This window comes from Capra hircus, chromosome 9, assembly GCF_001704415.2.
Source record: "Capra hircus breed San Clemente chromosome 9, ASM170441v1, whole genome shotgun sequence".
Classification (NCBI taxonomy): Eukaryota; Metazoa; Chordata; class Mammalia; order Artiodactyla; family Bovidae; genus Capra; species Capra hircus.
Genome location: NC_030816.1, coordinates 79221340 through 79234493, shown reverse-complemented (window position 1 = coordinate 79234493; position 13154 = coordinate 79221340). Strand labels below are relative to the sequence as shown.

The 13154-nt window shown below is 41.1% G+C and overlaps 1 protein-coding gene across 1 annotated transcript in view; it reads left to right on the top strand.

Moving 5' to 3' along the window:
• Window positions 8583–13154, top strand: part of TFB1M (transcription factor B1, mitochondrial) — a 61766-nt gene continuing 57194 nt past the window's right edge. The window contains exons 1-2 of the mRNA XM_005684933.3: window positions 8583–8774; window positions 11924–12075. Coding sequence (XP_005684990.2) covers window positions 8642–8774; window positions 11924–12075 — 285 coding nt within the window. The 5' untranslated portion in view covers window positions 8583–8641. The remainder of the gene's footprint in view (window positions 8775–11923; window positions 12076–13154) is intronic.

The following is a 13154-nucleotide window of genomic DNA, read 5'->3' as shown; positions in this document are numbered from 1 at the left end:
TTTTCCAGATGTTGTGATGTTTGTGCTATTTGTCATGACTTATAATTTCTTTCCTTATTCCAACAAATGATTTTCATATCCAATTTTGTATTCTTTTTCTTACAGAGAGCCTCCCAAATTGTATAAGCGTCCATATCTTACCAAGGTTTCCTCTAATGAATGTAATGCATGTATGGATGCATGCTAAGCCCCTCAGTTGTGTCTGACTCTTTGTGACCCCATGGACTGTAGTCTGTCAGGCTCTTCTGTCCATGGAGTTTTCCAGGCAAGAATACTGGAGTGGGTTACCATGCTCTCCTCCAAGGGATTTTCCCTGCCCGTGTTTCATATGTAGCTGGCATTGGCAGGCAAGTTCTTTACCACTAGCGCCACCTGGGAAGCCTGAATGTAATACATCAGGCCTTAATCCTGCAAGGGAAAAGAAGCAAGATGCTTTATCATCTGCTGAATATGCCAGGAATGGGTATGAACCATGAGATTCCCCAAACCAATGCATGTAAAGAGAGTGGGAAAACAGTAAATGATCTTTCTGATATGTCATGAATCATTACATTGCACAGTAAAGTTAGGAGTACCTGCTGACATTTCCAAAACATAGAAAGAAAACTGTCACATAAATTACAGAGGCAGTCATCACAGGGGAATGAAAGGAAACTGACAGAGACCTTGGGAAACTGGAGCCTGTTCCACTTTTTAGGCTTAGGGACCATTAAGAAAATAAGACAGTGTGCTAAAACCTGCAGGTCAGAATCCATTACAGAGCAGTAGAAACTAATATATTGCAAGAACTATTTTAGAAAAAAAATGGTTTAAAAAGAATAGTCTAATTTAGAAAACAGATTGGATCACACATAGTTATACTAAGGGTTCCAAGAAGCATCTGTGTATGAAGGGGTGTATATAGGGTTAAAGTATAAAACGAATTTTTGCTATGACTCAAAGCCTAAAAAGTTTGAAAAGTATGTATAAGGAACATGGAGTGGTTGCAGATTCAGGCACAGAGAAGAAGAATGACAGAAACAGCAGAGTTCAGTTTGGAAATCTGTAGCAGATTATAAATTCACTAAAATTGGGGAGGCATTTTTTAAACAGAAATAATAGTCATGATTGGATTCTGGAGTGAAACCACCAAAGCTTATTGACTCAAAATACAATGTATAGATTATAGTATGATATGATACCATGTGATAAAATATGGTATGGTTAACATAATGACACGATGTAATATAATGAATACAATACAACATAAATAAACAATTGTAGTTATTATGGCCCTAAGCCAGCACTCCCATTTTCCTCCCCACTGTCTCTCTCATTTCTAAGACTCATGAGCAAACTGGTTTTAGCTAGTCTACAATTATAGGATTTCAAGCACAATACTATGTGTATACATTTCAAAACACAACATAACAGTCTGTAATGATAATTTAATATTGTTTTACACTACCACTTGATTTAACATAACTCTTACCTAAACCTTTTTGCCTAAGTAGAACCACTCGCCCTTCTTTGCCTTCACCTCCCCCAAAAGAACAACAGAGTACTGAATAGGCTAAAAGAAATACCTTTTTTTAAACTGGGTAACAGTAAGATCAAATGACACGTTTGTTTTCAGGTGTAACATTTGTAATTCCCGCCTTAAGACAGTCCTCTGATGTTAACACTGTCAATGTCTCTAAATAATGAAGTGACAGAATAGAAAGTCAATATGCAACAGCCAAGCTCAATAAAAATCTGCAGAAGGGAAAGTCATCTTTCATGAGCACCACAGAATAAGAAATGGGCAGGCAATCCTCTGAGCTTACTTTGTCACATGTTACAACAATAATAAGGGAACTACATTCTAATGGTTTTTTTACTTTAGTACTACAAGGAGCTTCCCAGGTAGCACTAGTGGTAACAAACCCCCCAGCCAATGCAGGAGACTTAAGAGACGAGGGTTCAATCCCTGGATCAGGAAGATCCCCTGGAGAAGAAAATGGCAACCTACTCCAGTATTCTTGCTTGAAGAATCCCATGGACAGAAGAGCCTGGCAGGCTATGGTCCATAGGGTCACTAAGAGTCAGACATGACTGAAGTGACTTCACACGCACACACCGTAAGAGTATTAACAATATGTATGTTGATTACATACAACTGGATATAAATCTTATGAGTGTATTCAGACAGGAAGAGTATTAACATTTATGAATGCCAGTAGGGTTGGGCACTATCTTTGGTCTATTATTCTATCATAGCCTTACCTCAGGCTTCCCTGGTGGCTCAGATGGTAAAGAATCCACTTGCAATATAGGAAACCCGGGTTTGATCCCTGTGTCAGGAAGGTCCTTCGGAGAAGGGAATGGTTACCCAGTCCAACATTCTTGCCTGGAGAATCCCACAGACAGAGGAGCCAGGCAGGCTACAGTCCATGGGATCACAAAGAGACAGACATGACTGAGTGACTAAGCACACACAATACACGCCTTACTTTATGAGGTATGATATATGATATTTTAATACTGCAAAAATTTTTGTAACACTATGTTATCTATTACTATTCTCATGTTATAAAGAAACTATTGGTGTTCTGTCTCTGTGTTGTTAACAACTTACCATACCTTTGTTGGCTCAGAACATAAATTTGTCTTCCTCTTCTGTAGTTCAGAAAGGTGAAATGGGTGGGCCTAAAATCAAGATGTTACCAGGATTTTGCTCCTTTCCAGGGCCTCTAGGGAAGGACCCCATTCCTTCCATCTCCTAGAGGCTCCCCACACCTTGAAGGTTTTACCCCCTCAGCTCTTGACATTCTTCCTCCATCTTCAAAGTTAATGACATTCGACTAAGTCCTTCTCATGCTGCTTTCTCTCTGGTTTTCTTTCAGTTCCCTCTTCCACTGTTAAAGGCCTTTGGGGTCACATTGGGCTCACCCAGATAATCCACAACTGGACAATTTAGGGGAGGGAGAGGAGCATGATAGATGAATATGGCAGATCCAACAGCAGTCTGAAGACACTGGGCTCCAGCTGGGCCCCAAGGGAAATGAGAGGGCACCAAAAACCCTGCACTGGCCTCCCTATCCTTCTTCCTGCTGTCTTCACCTAGCCCGTCTCAACTAGAGAGCAGGCAGCCTGTCGCTGTGAATGAGTTACAACTCACTAACCTGTACTGGCAGGAATGCAAATCCAAGGTTGGGTGTGTGCCCACAGGCATAGCCACTTTGGTCTTTGGGGCTTAGGCTAGAGATGGGCAAGGCCGGGGACCTGGGACAGAGAAAGAAGGCATAGACATGGCTTGATTGACTATCCAGTTCACCTCATAGTCCCTTTGTTGAGGAGGGACAGGGGGCTGTCACCAAGAGGCCCAGGGAGATCCATTTACTTGTTGAATAGAGTCTCCCCATTCACAAAGCAATTTGTTCCCCCATAGATTTTTAAATGCATGGGAAAGACTTAGATGCAAAGGTATTCATAGACACAGTTTTATTTATTTTTAACCTTTGTTTTTCAATTGGATGTACAGTTTTAAACTAATAAACTACTGATATAATCTGTGTTGCGCTCAGTCACTTCAGTCATGTCCAACTCTTTGAGACGCTATGGACTGTAGCCCGCCAGGCTCCTCTGTCCATGGGATTCTCCAGGCAAGAATATTGGAGTGAGTCACCATGCTCTCCTCCAGGGGATCTTTCCAACATAGGGATCAAACCCTCGTTTTCTGTGTCTCCTGCATTGCAGGTGGAGCCTAATTATTTTTACAATGCCTTTAGCATGTGTTGACTTTTTCTTCATTTGTAAAAAGATCTGCTTCATTCTGCAGGAAAAAATCCTACCCCCTACTCTGAGTCATCCTGAGTGGTGAAGATTGCCTGTTCTCACCTCTTTATTAGGATACTTGACAATAATTCACAGATCTTTAGGGAGTCAGCAGGCTCTCAGACACTGCCTGGAATGGTGATAAACATTATATATATAGAGAGAGTATAATATATATAAAAATAATGTAAAATATATATTTATATATCATATATATTATCATATAATCAAATATAATGTATATATATTATATAAATTATATAAATAGTGTAAAATATATATATATATTTAAATTGTGTAACTTGTACATGGTTCCCTCAAGCAATTAGCCTGTGTTGCTTGCCACGAGTCGTTTTGCTTCCATCCCCAAAGAATAAGCATTTGGTCTCTCTGCTCAGAATTGTCATGTATTTCCTTCTTCCCTCTAGGTAGGTCACTAGATTCCTTTGTGAACAGTGGGCATCAAATAGTCACTAAAAAAAATAAATAGAGCAAAATGTGTCTCAATATTTCTCTAGAGCATTGAGTCATATTACATGGAATTATAAAATACTATCAGAAAAGGGCACTTTATATACCATAATAGTCATTTTATAAAGTTCAGTTTGGTAATTCCAAGCCACATTTAATTTTCTCTGAAAATTCCCACATGGCAGAGAAGATATTGCTCTTTGTGGCTTTCAAGTCTCTTTCAGGGAACTGTAAAATGACAACCTTTTAGAATTAGCACTTCATCCATAAATAAACACTAAATTACTTATACCAAATAAAGTCACCTATGCATTTTCATTAAAATAAATACTAAAATAATAAGTAGCTTTCCTATATAACCATCCTGGGATTTATGAGGTTTAGAATTCTGCATTTTAGTTTAGTACAAATCACTTGCAGTTCTTCATCTCCACTGATAGGTGGGGCTAGGAATTTCTGTATTAATTATAATATTTTAGCATATTAAAATTTATATCTAGATGAAGCAGATACTTCAAAGCTTCAAAACTGATGAAACTGCATACTTCTCTTTTAAGGGATAAAACTGTTTGCATTAATATGTGAAATACACTACTAAAACACCCCCTGCTGATTTCACAGGCTTTGCAGGGAGTTACGCATAATTTTCTGAAAATTAAAAGACCGAGGATCAGATATTTATGGTGATAAAAATTAGATCTCAATAACTTTTAAAAACTTGGAAGAATCTTTTAAGGTGGAATTTTAAAAATTCAGTTCAACTATCTAACACATGTATGCGTGCATGCTAAGTCACTTCAGTCATATCCAACTCGTCACAACCCTATGGACTTTAGCCTGCTAGGCTCTGCTGTCCATGGGATTCTCCAGGCAAGAATACTGGAGTGGGTAGCCATTCCCTTGAGAGACTTGCAGTCAGAAGATTGGAGTTCAGGAATCAGCTGTGCCCTCGCTAGCACTGCAGCAGTATATATTGAATATCTTTGTAAACTTCCAGCACAGAATTGAAATCAAAATTAACTGAAGTAACTGTTTTGAGAATAAAAGATCATCCACTATCAAATACTGATTACTGAAGACAGCATGGCATAAGACAATAATTCTTGTAGTTAGATGTGAGACAAGTTCTTAAGAACCCACCAATTCTCCATGTAACTGTGCTTTTGCTTTTGCGTTTTTATTTTTTATGTGGTTTTAATCTTTTAAAAGTTCATGTGAGCATATTCTGAAGCATCTGAATACTCTCCTTCTAACTGCACAAATATATATATATACTCATGACAGCATTGTTGCCGTTGTCCAGTTGCTAGGTGGTGTCCAACTCTTTGCGACCCCATGAACTGCAGCACTCCAAGCTTCCCAGTCCTTTACTATTTCCTGGAGCTTGCTCAAGTTCATATCCATTGAGTCAATCATGCCATCCAACCATCTCAACCTCTGTTGCCCCTTTCTCCTCTTGCCCTCAATTTTCCCTGCATCAGGGTCCCTTCCAATGAGTTGGCCTTCACATCAGGTGACCAAAGTAATGGAGCTTCAGTTTCAGCATCAGTCCTTCCAGAGAATATTCAGGGTTCACCTTCAGCATCAGTCCTTTCAGTGAATATTCAGGGTTTTCTTTAGGGGTGACTGGTTTGATTCCCCCTTTGCTGTACAGGGACTCTCAAGGGTCTTCTCCAGCACCAAATTCAAAAGCATTAATTCTTCATGGTGCAGCCTTCTTTATGGTACAATTCTCACACCAGTACATGACTACTGGAAAAACCATAGCTTTGACTATACTGACCTTTGTCAGCAAAGTGATGTCTCTACTTTTTAATATGCTGTCCAGCTTTGTCATAGCTGTTCTTTCAGGGAGCAAACATCTTTTAATGTACTGGCTGCAGTTACTGTCTAGTGATTTTGGAACTTGAGAAAATAAAATCTGTCACTGCTTCCACTTTTCCCCCATCTATTTGCCATGGAGGGATGGGACCAGATGCCATGATCTTAGATGTTTTAATGTTGAGTTTTAAGCCAGCTTTTTCACTTTTCTCTTTCACCTTCATCCAAGAGGCTCTTTAGTTCCTATTCCCTTTCTGCCATCAGAGTAGTGTCATCTGCATATCTGAGGTTGTTGATGCTTCTCCCAGAAATCTTAATCCCAGATTGTGAGTCATTCAGCCCAGCATTTCTCAAGATGTATTCTGCACATCAGTTAAATTAACAGAGTGACAATATATAGCCTTGACATACTTCTTTCCCAATTTTGAACCAGTCTGTCATTCCATGTTTGGTTCTCACTGCTGCTTCTTGCCATGCATACAAGTTTCTCAAGAGACAGGTAAGGTGTCTGGTATTCCCATCTCTTGAAGAATTTTCCAGTTTGTTGTGATCCATATAGTCAAAGGATTTAGTGTGTTCAATGAAACATGCTGGCATTACTGTCAAGTAATTTGACCTTTGTTTCTAAGCTAATGAAAACAGCTACAGGCTGACTTAAAGTATACCTTCCATGTTACTCTAAGAGAAAGGCAAGCCACAATGGCAAAAACTCTGAATGAAGATTTGGTGGTAGTTTGGATCCAGAAAACTCATGAGAAAATTCAATCATTACACGGCACACTATAATATTTGGTAAGCTGAACTTTAAATAAAAGAATTCTGCCAGTCTGCATTAAGATCAGTAATTTAACATCACGCACCATTTGTTCCGGTTTTATAGCTATAGACATGTATTTACTAAATTGTATTTTAGTTAGTCATATGAAAATGGTAAACAAGTTTATAGTCAAGATTCAGAATCTATATATTAAATAGCATTTTAAAAATTAAAAGGAACATACATTAATTAACTTTAAAATAATCTAATACTTGAGGGGTGTGGCCAAAATTGGAACTCAGAAAAGAAAGAACTCAGATTAAAGTCTTCTAAGCCAAATGACCTCATCTCCCTCTATTTCTTCACAGTAAGGATAAGGATGGGTTGGCTCAGTGGCAAAGAATACACCTGCCAATACAGGAGAGGTAGGTTGGATCCCTGGGTCAGGAAGATCCTCTGGAGAAGGAAATGTCAACCCATTCCAGTATTCTTGCCTGGGGAATCTCATGGACAGAGGATCCTGGAGGCTTACAGTCCATGGGGTCACAGAAGAATCAGACATGCCCCAGCGACTAAAACAACAAACTAAGGATGATAATCTTGCCACAAAGGACTGTTGTGAGGAATAAATAAAACAATAAATATAACCTGTGAATGAACACCTATGTCAACAGTCTAGACTTTCAAAAATAGGATAAATATTACTAGCTTCTGTTTAGGGTGGAGGAAACAAAATCTTTAGAAAGGTGGTATAACCAAGTATTTGATATATACATGAAAACGCTTCCCAAAGCCTAAAGCGCTAAACAAAGCGGCTTTTCTCACTGACTACATTTTGAAGGAAAGGAGTTGGGTTCGATTCTGGCTCTCTAGCATATATGCTGATGTCGTTCAACCCCCTGGGCCGCATTCACCTGCAAGTAATTATAGCAGTAACGACCATCTTTGATAGCGGCTTTACCAAATATCATGCACTTGAACTACGTTCTGGATTTACACACCAGACGACCTCTCTCAGTGCCACAATTTTAAAGCAAATATTACGTTCACTTAACAGATTTTTAAAAAATAACAATAAGGCTAAGAGAAATTAGAAACCTGCCATGCCACACCTGCTGTGCTAAGGTTCTAAAAACATCCACCATAAGAGAATTGTTAGCAATCAACAGTTTTGCCATTATCAACCTGCTATCCCGCAACGCTCCACAGAGGCGCTTTTAGGACCGCCCATCCGCCAGGTGGGGCTTCCCTGTGGCTCAGCTGGTTAGGAATCCCCCCGCCACGCGATAGATCTGGGTTCGATGCCGGGGTTGGGAAGATTCCCTGGAGAAAGGAACAGCTACCCACTCCAGTATTCTGGCCCGGAGAATTCCATGGACTGTATAGTCCCTGGGGTCGCAAACAGTCGGATACGACTAAGCGACTTTCACTTTGGAGTCAAACGCAAAAAAAAACCCTCCACCAGGTGAACTTCATTCACCAATCCTTGGGTCCGTCCCTCCTCGCTCCAGCCCAGGCCCCGCCTCTCCCCGCCCCGCTATCGCTCCGGCCACGGCCCACCTCACGTGCAAACACGGAGCGGGTACCCAGCCTGCACCGCACTTAACAGGACGGGGAGCATGCGCTTTGTGTGCGCCTGGATTTCCTGTTCGCGTCCTTCGCTTCCGGCGGGGTATGTCTAACCAATCAGGTAAGCTCGGAGGTGGGCCATAGTTCTCCCAGGCTCCTCCCCCTGCTTCACTTGAGGATCCTTGGAGGAAAGTCCGGCGTGAGACCTGTACTGCCAGGCCGGGGTTCATGGCTTCCTCCAGGACGCTCGGCACTTTCCGTCTCCCGCCGTTGCCCACGATTCGAGAAATCATTAAGTTGTTTAGACTGCAAGCCGTGAAGCAGCTATCCCAGAATTTTCTTCTGGACTTGAGGCTGACAGGTGGCTTATCAGTGTTTCCCCGGCGTCTCCCTCGCGTCCCTGGGGAAGTGGGGTCGGGGGGGTTTCGCGCTGACCCTGCGGGCATGCGACGCGGTTCAGACACAGAGGTGTGCGGTGGCCGTAGGTCAGATCCTGCTGCCGCTTTGCCCTGAGAGAACTCCGGAGCCCCACCGCCCAGGGGGTGTGTAGAGTGTCTCGTTTGTTCAGGGGCATTTGCCGTGGGCTTTGGAAGGCAGGCTGTGTGGATGCCGAGCAAACACTAGCTTTGGAAGGCTTCGCGTCTCCTGAAAGGCGCTTGTGGAATTCGAATCTTGGTGTGTTACCAATAAGGAATACATGCACGTGCTGACTGGTTTGGCTTTTTATGCAGTTAAACTTGCAGGGACTTTACCGGTAACAGGTCGGAAGAGTATCCATTTCATGGCGTTCGATATTTAAACGTTTACTTGTTGAATCTCACCCTAGACGGTGCAGATAGTCATTCTATAAACACTCATGAAACCAGCCCCTTTGTGCTAGAGCTGAAGTGGGATATGAGAGTGAATGAACAAGGCCAAGTCTGTCCCCAAGGAGCTTACGTTTTAGTCAGTTTGCTTTCCCACTCCCTAAGTCACGTTTTATGAAGTAAAATTTAGACACAATAAAATTAACCTGTTTGAAGCGCACAGTTGGATAAATTTTGCAAATGTATATAGTCGTTTAACCTCTACCACCGTTTCTTCGTGCTGGTCTTTCTGAAAGATGATACTGCAAGAAAAAGATTATTAGAAATATGGCAGTTCACAGTTGGAGTACGTAAAATTTCTGAGGTTTTGATACTTCATTCTGTTTGGCCCCTCTTAAGAAACTAAGTCGGTAAATCACATTTTGAAAGTTGTGAAGTACAGTCCAACAGCAGGGATGGGTGGTTTTATTTCGTGAAGGTAAAGGAGCAGTGTGGGCAGGCCAATAGCGATGGGTAACACGGTAAAAAAAACTTAACCTGTTTTCAGTTTTCTTATTTAATTGGATGAGAGCTCTACCACATGAGCATTAAAAGGTCATCTACCTCGAAAATTCTTTGGTCGTGAGATGGTTGGATGGCATCACCGACTCAATGGAGTTTGAATGGGCTCTGGGAGTTGGTGATGGATAGGGAAGCCTGGCCTGCTGCAGTCCATGGGGTGGCAAAGAGTCAGACGTGACAGAACAGTAACTAGAGCCAGCCATTTCGGGTAGTCATTAGCTGCATTCTAGATATAAAGCACCGTTCCCAGGACTGAAAATAGAGATCTTTATATTGAAAAAAAATCCTTCACATGTCGTTTCTCATGTGAATCTTTAGTCACCTTCAGGAATCAATTCCAGAATCTAGATACTATTGTTCCCTCTTCTACAGGAACCAAAATGAAGACAAATAAGGAACTTGTGTGAGATGAGAAGCTCAGGTGTGAACAGAGCAAGGTGGAACCCCAGACATAGTGAATTGACAGTGCTCTTTGATATCCATTTGTGTTTGAATGTTTCTGAAAAGTTTAAGATGAAAAGACTGTCCTATATACTGTCGTAGCTTTCCATTTAAAAAAAAGAGAGAGACTATTAAAATCACTCTGTAATACCTGTGCTTAAGGCAGCCTCTCTGTTCCCTCTGAGAGGCTCTTTAGTAGAGAAAGGATTGGCTTTTAGGACTTATACCTGAGCTGGTGTCCATTTGTTTTCCAGGTAACCTCACTCAAAATAATAGATGAAGAAACTGGAAAGTTCAGAGAAGTTAAAATGGGCTAGTAATTCTTAAGTTAGGGCTTCACAGTTGGTGTTACTGGTAAAGCACCTGCCTGCCAAATCAGGAGACTTTATAAGAGACATGGGTTCAATCCCTGGGTTGGGAAGATCCCCTGGAGAAGGGAATGGCAACGCACTCCAGTATTCTTGCCTGGAAAAGTCCAGGGTCAGAGGAGCCCGGTGGGCTGCAGTCCATGGGATCGCAGAATCAGGTGCTACTGAAGTGACATAGCACAGCACACACAGCACAGTTCTTCGTTAATGTCAGGATTTGCTGTGAGAAAGCGTGTTAAACACCTGTAACATGGTCAGTGTATGCTCGTTTCCTCCTGGCACCCATTGAAGAGAAAACTATTCTTGGGTAATTGAGAGATTGCTTTTGCCTCTAAGCCTACAAAGGTAGGTTATCAGTAACAAGCAAAAATGAGGCTGTACACTATCAGTGAACAGTGTAAAGTGCTAGTATGTTTTCAGTGGCTAAATTTCCACCATCCCAAGAGGCCCAGTTGCTTGGATTTTAATATCTCAGGCAATAAGATTAGTCTGTTTTGTTTTTCCAGAAGGTTGGTTGCAATAAATCCTCAGTAATGTGCTTTTCCGTGCTTTCTTAAGGTCTGCTAACTTAGATTGATTAAAAAGTTAATTTTCTCATATCAACTTACATGTTTGCAAAGCTCAAAAAACCTTCACTGCTAAATTTAACTTTTTCCTGAAAATAACCAAGAATCTCAGTTTCTAGGAACTTGGTACCATTGCCACGTTAACCACCAGCTAGATGTCTGTAGATAAAAGTGAATACTGCCAGCACTTTCTGCTTCTGAATTTCTAACTCGCAACATTGGAAATTCTGAATGTGAAGCTCGCCTTGCTTATTCACATAATTGATATTCAACAACTGTAGAGAAGTGGTTTGTGTTTTTCCATCACTTCTTATATTGATTGGTGTGGCAGAGAAACAGGTGGAAAATACCATGTGTGCGCATGCTTTTGTGCAGGTGCACTCAGTCGTGTCCGACTCTCTGCAATCCCGTGGACTGTAGTCCGCCAGGCTCCACTGTCCATGGGATTCTCCAGGCAAGAATACTGGCATGGGTTGCCATTGCCTTCTCCAGGGGATCTTCCCAACCCAGAGATTGAACCCTTGTCATGTTTATTTAAGTTAAGGAAATTTGTCATGGTAATCCTATTTTTATTAAGGGTCTGGTAGAACTCCACAGTTACATGGTAGACTGTTGGTTTAGGCCGAGTTAAATAATCTGATAAATACTATGTATAAAAGATTAGTTGGTTGAGTAATGCTGATAAGAACTTGTATAGATTATTTTTCATTTTGAATTCCATATGTTGACATTTGCCAAGGTAATCGATTCAGACTTTCGTTTCTCTAGATAAAATTATAAGGAAAGCTGGCAATCTGACAAATGCTTATGTATATGAAGTGGGCCCTGGGCCTGGGGGAATCACAAGATCCATTCTCAATGCCGGTGTTGCTGAACTTCTGGTGGTTGAAAAGGATAGTCGATTTATTCCTGGATTACAGGTGAGTTGCTGAAAGTATCTTACTTAGGAGGTAAAAACCCAGTTTAAATCTTCAGGCCATGATTCTTAAACCTCAGGGTAAATAAGACTTCTACAGTTTGCTCCTCAAACTGCAATTCACCAGGCTTCATTCCAGAGATTCTGATTACAGTGGTCCAGGAGTGGTCTAGGAATCTGCATTTGTAACCACCATCCTCACATGAATTGTTGGCTGCAGCTTTAATAAACCAGCTTTATGCATTGATGCTAAGCAAGCTAATTGTGTGACTTTTTTGGCTACTAATAGCTGTGCATGCCATGGTACCCCATTCCTTCAAAAATAAGTAAAACTAAGAAATGCTAACAATGTCTCAGTTACTGGCATGGCTTCTGAGAACCTCCTTTAAATTCAGAAAATCATTGCTACAAGCACAAGATAGAGAAGATACACGCCTCGTTGACAGAAGGTAATTGTTAAGCTTAGGCATTTGTATAAGGATTTTTTAAGTGAAGAAATTAAGTTGTGCCACAGGTTTAAAATGAGGTTTGAATAAAATGATCATTGTTGTTCTTTAGTCACTAAGTCATGTCCAACTTTTTTGCAACCCCATGGACTATAGCTGACTAGGCTGCTCTGTCCATGGGATTTCCCAGGCAAGAATACTGGAGTGGGTTGCCATTTCCTTCTCCAGGAAATCTTCCTGACCCAGGGATCAAACCTGAGTCTCCTACATTGACAGGCAATTTCTTTCCCACTGAGCCACCTGGGAAGCCGGAATGAAATGATAAATATATCTTTAAAACAGTAGGTGATGTCCTGTGAGAAGTGTTTGAAGAAACTGGTTGTATTTCAGTGAAAGAGAAGTCTTGAGTGAGGGGATTCATAGCTGCCTCTCCAAAGCTGTGGGGAGGATCAGTTTGTTTTGGTCTTCTCTAGACGAGAACTAAAACAGGTAAGAATTGAGGGAGGCAGGTGGATTTAAAAATGAGGAGAAACTTAAATTTTTAAAATAGTATAATACAGTGGAACAGATTATATAAGGGATCTTATAAAGGGATTCTTCATGGGGGGCACTTACACCTAATGGCTTAAGGGCCTTT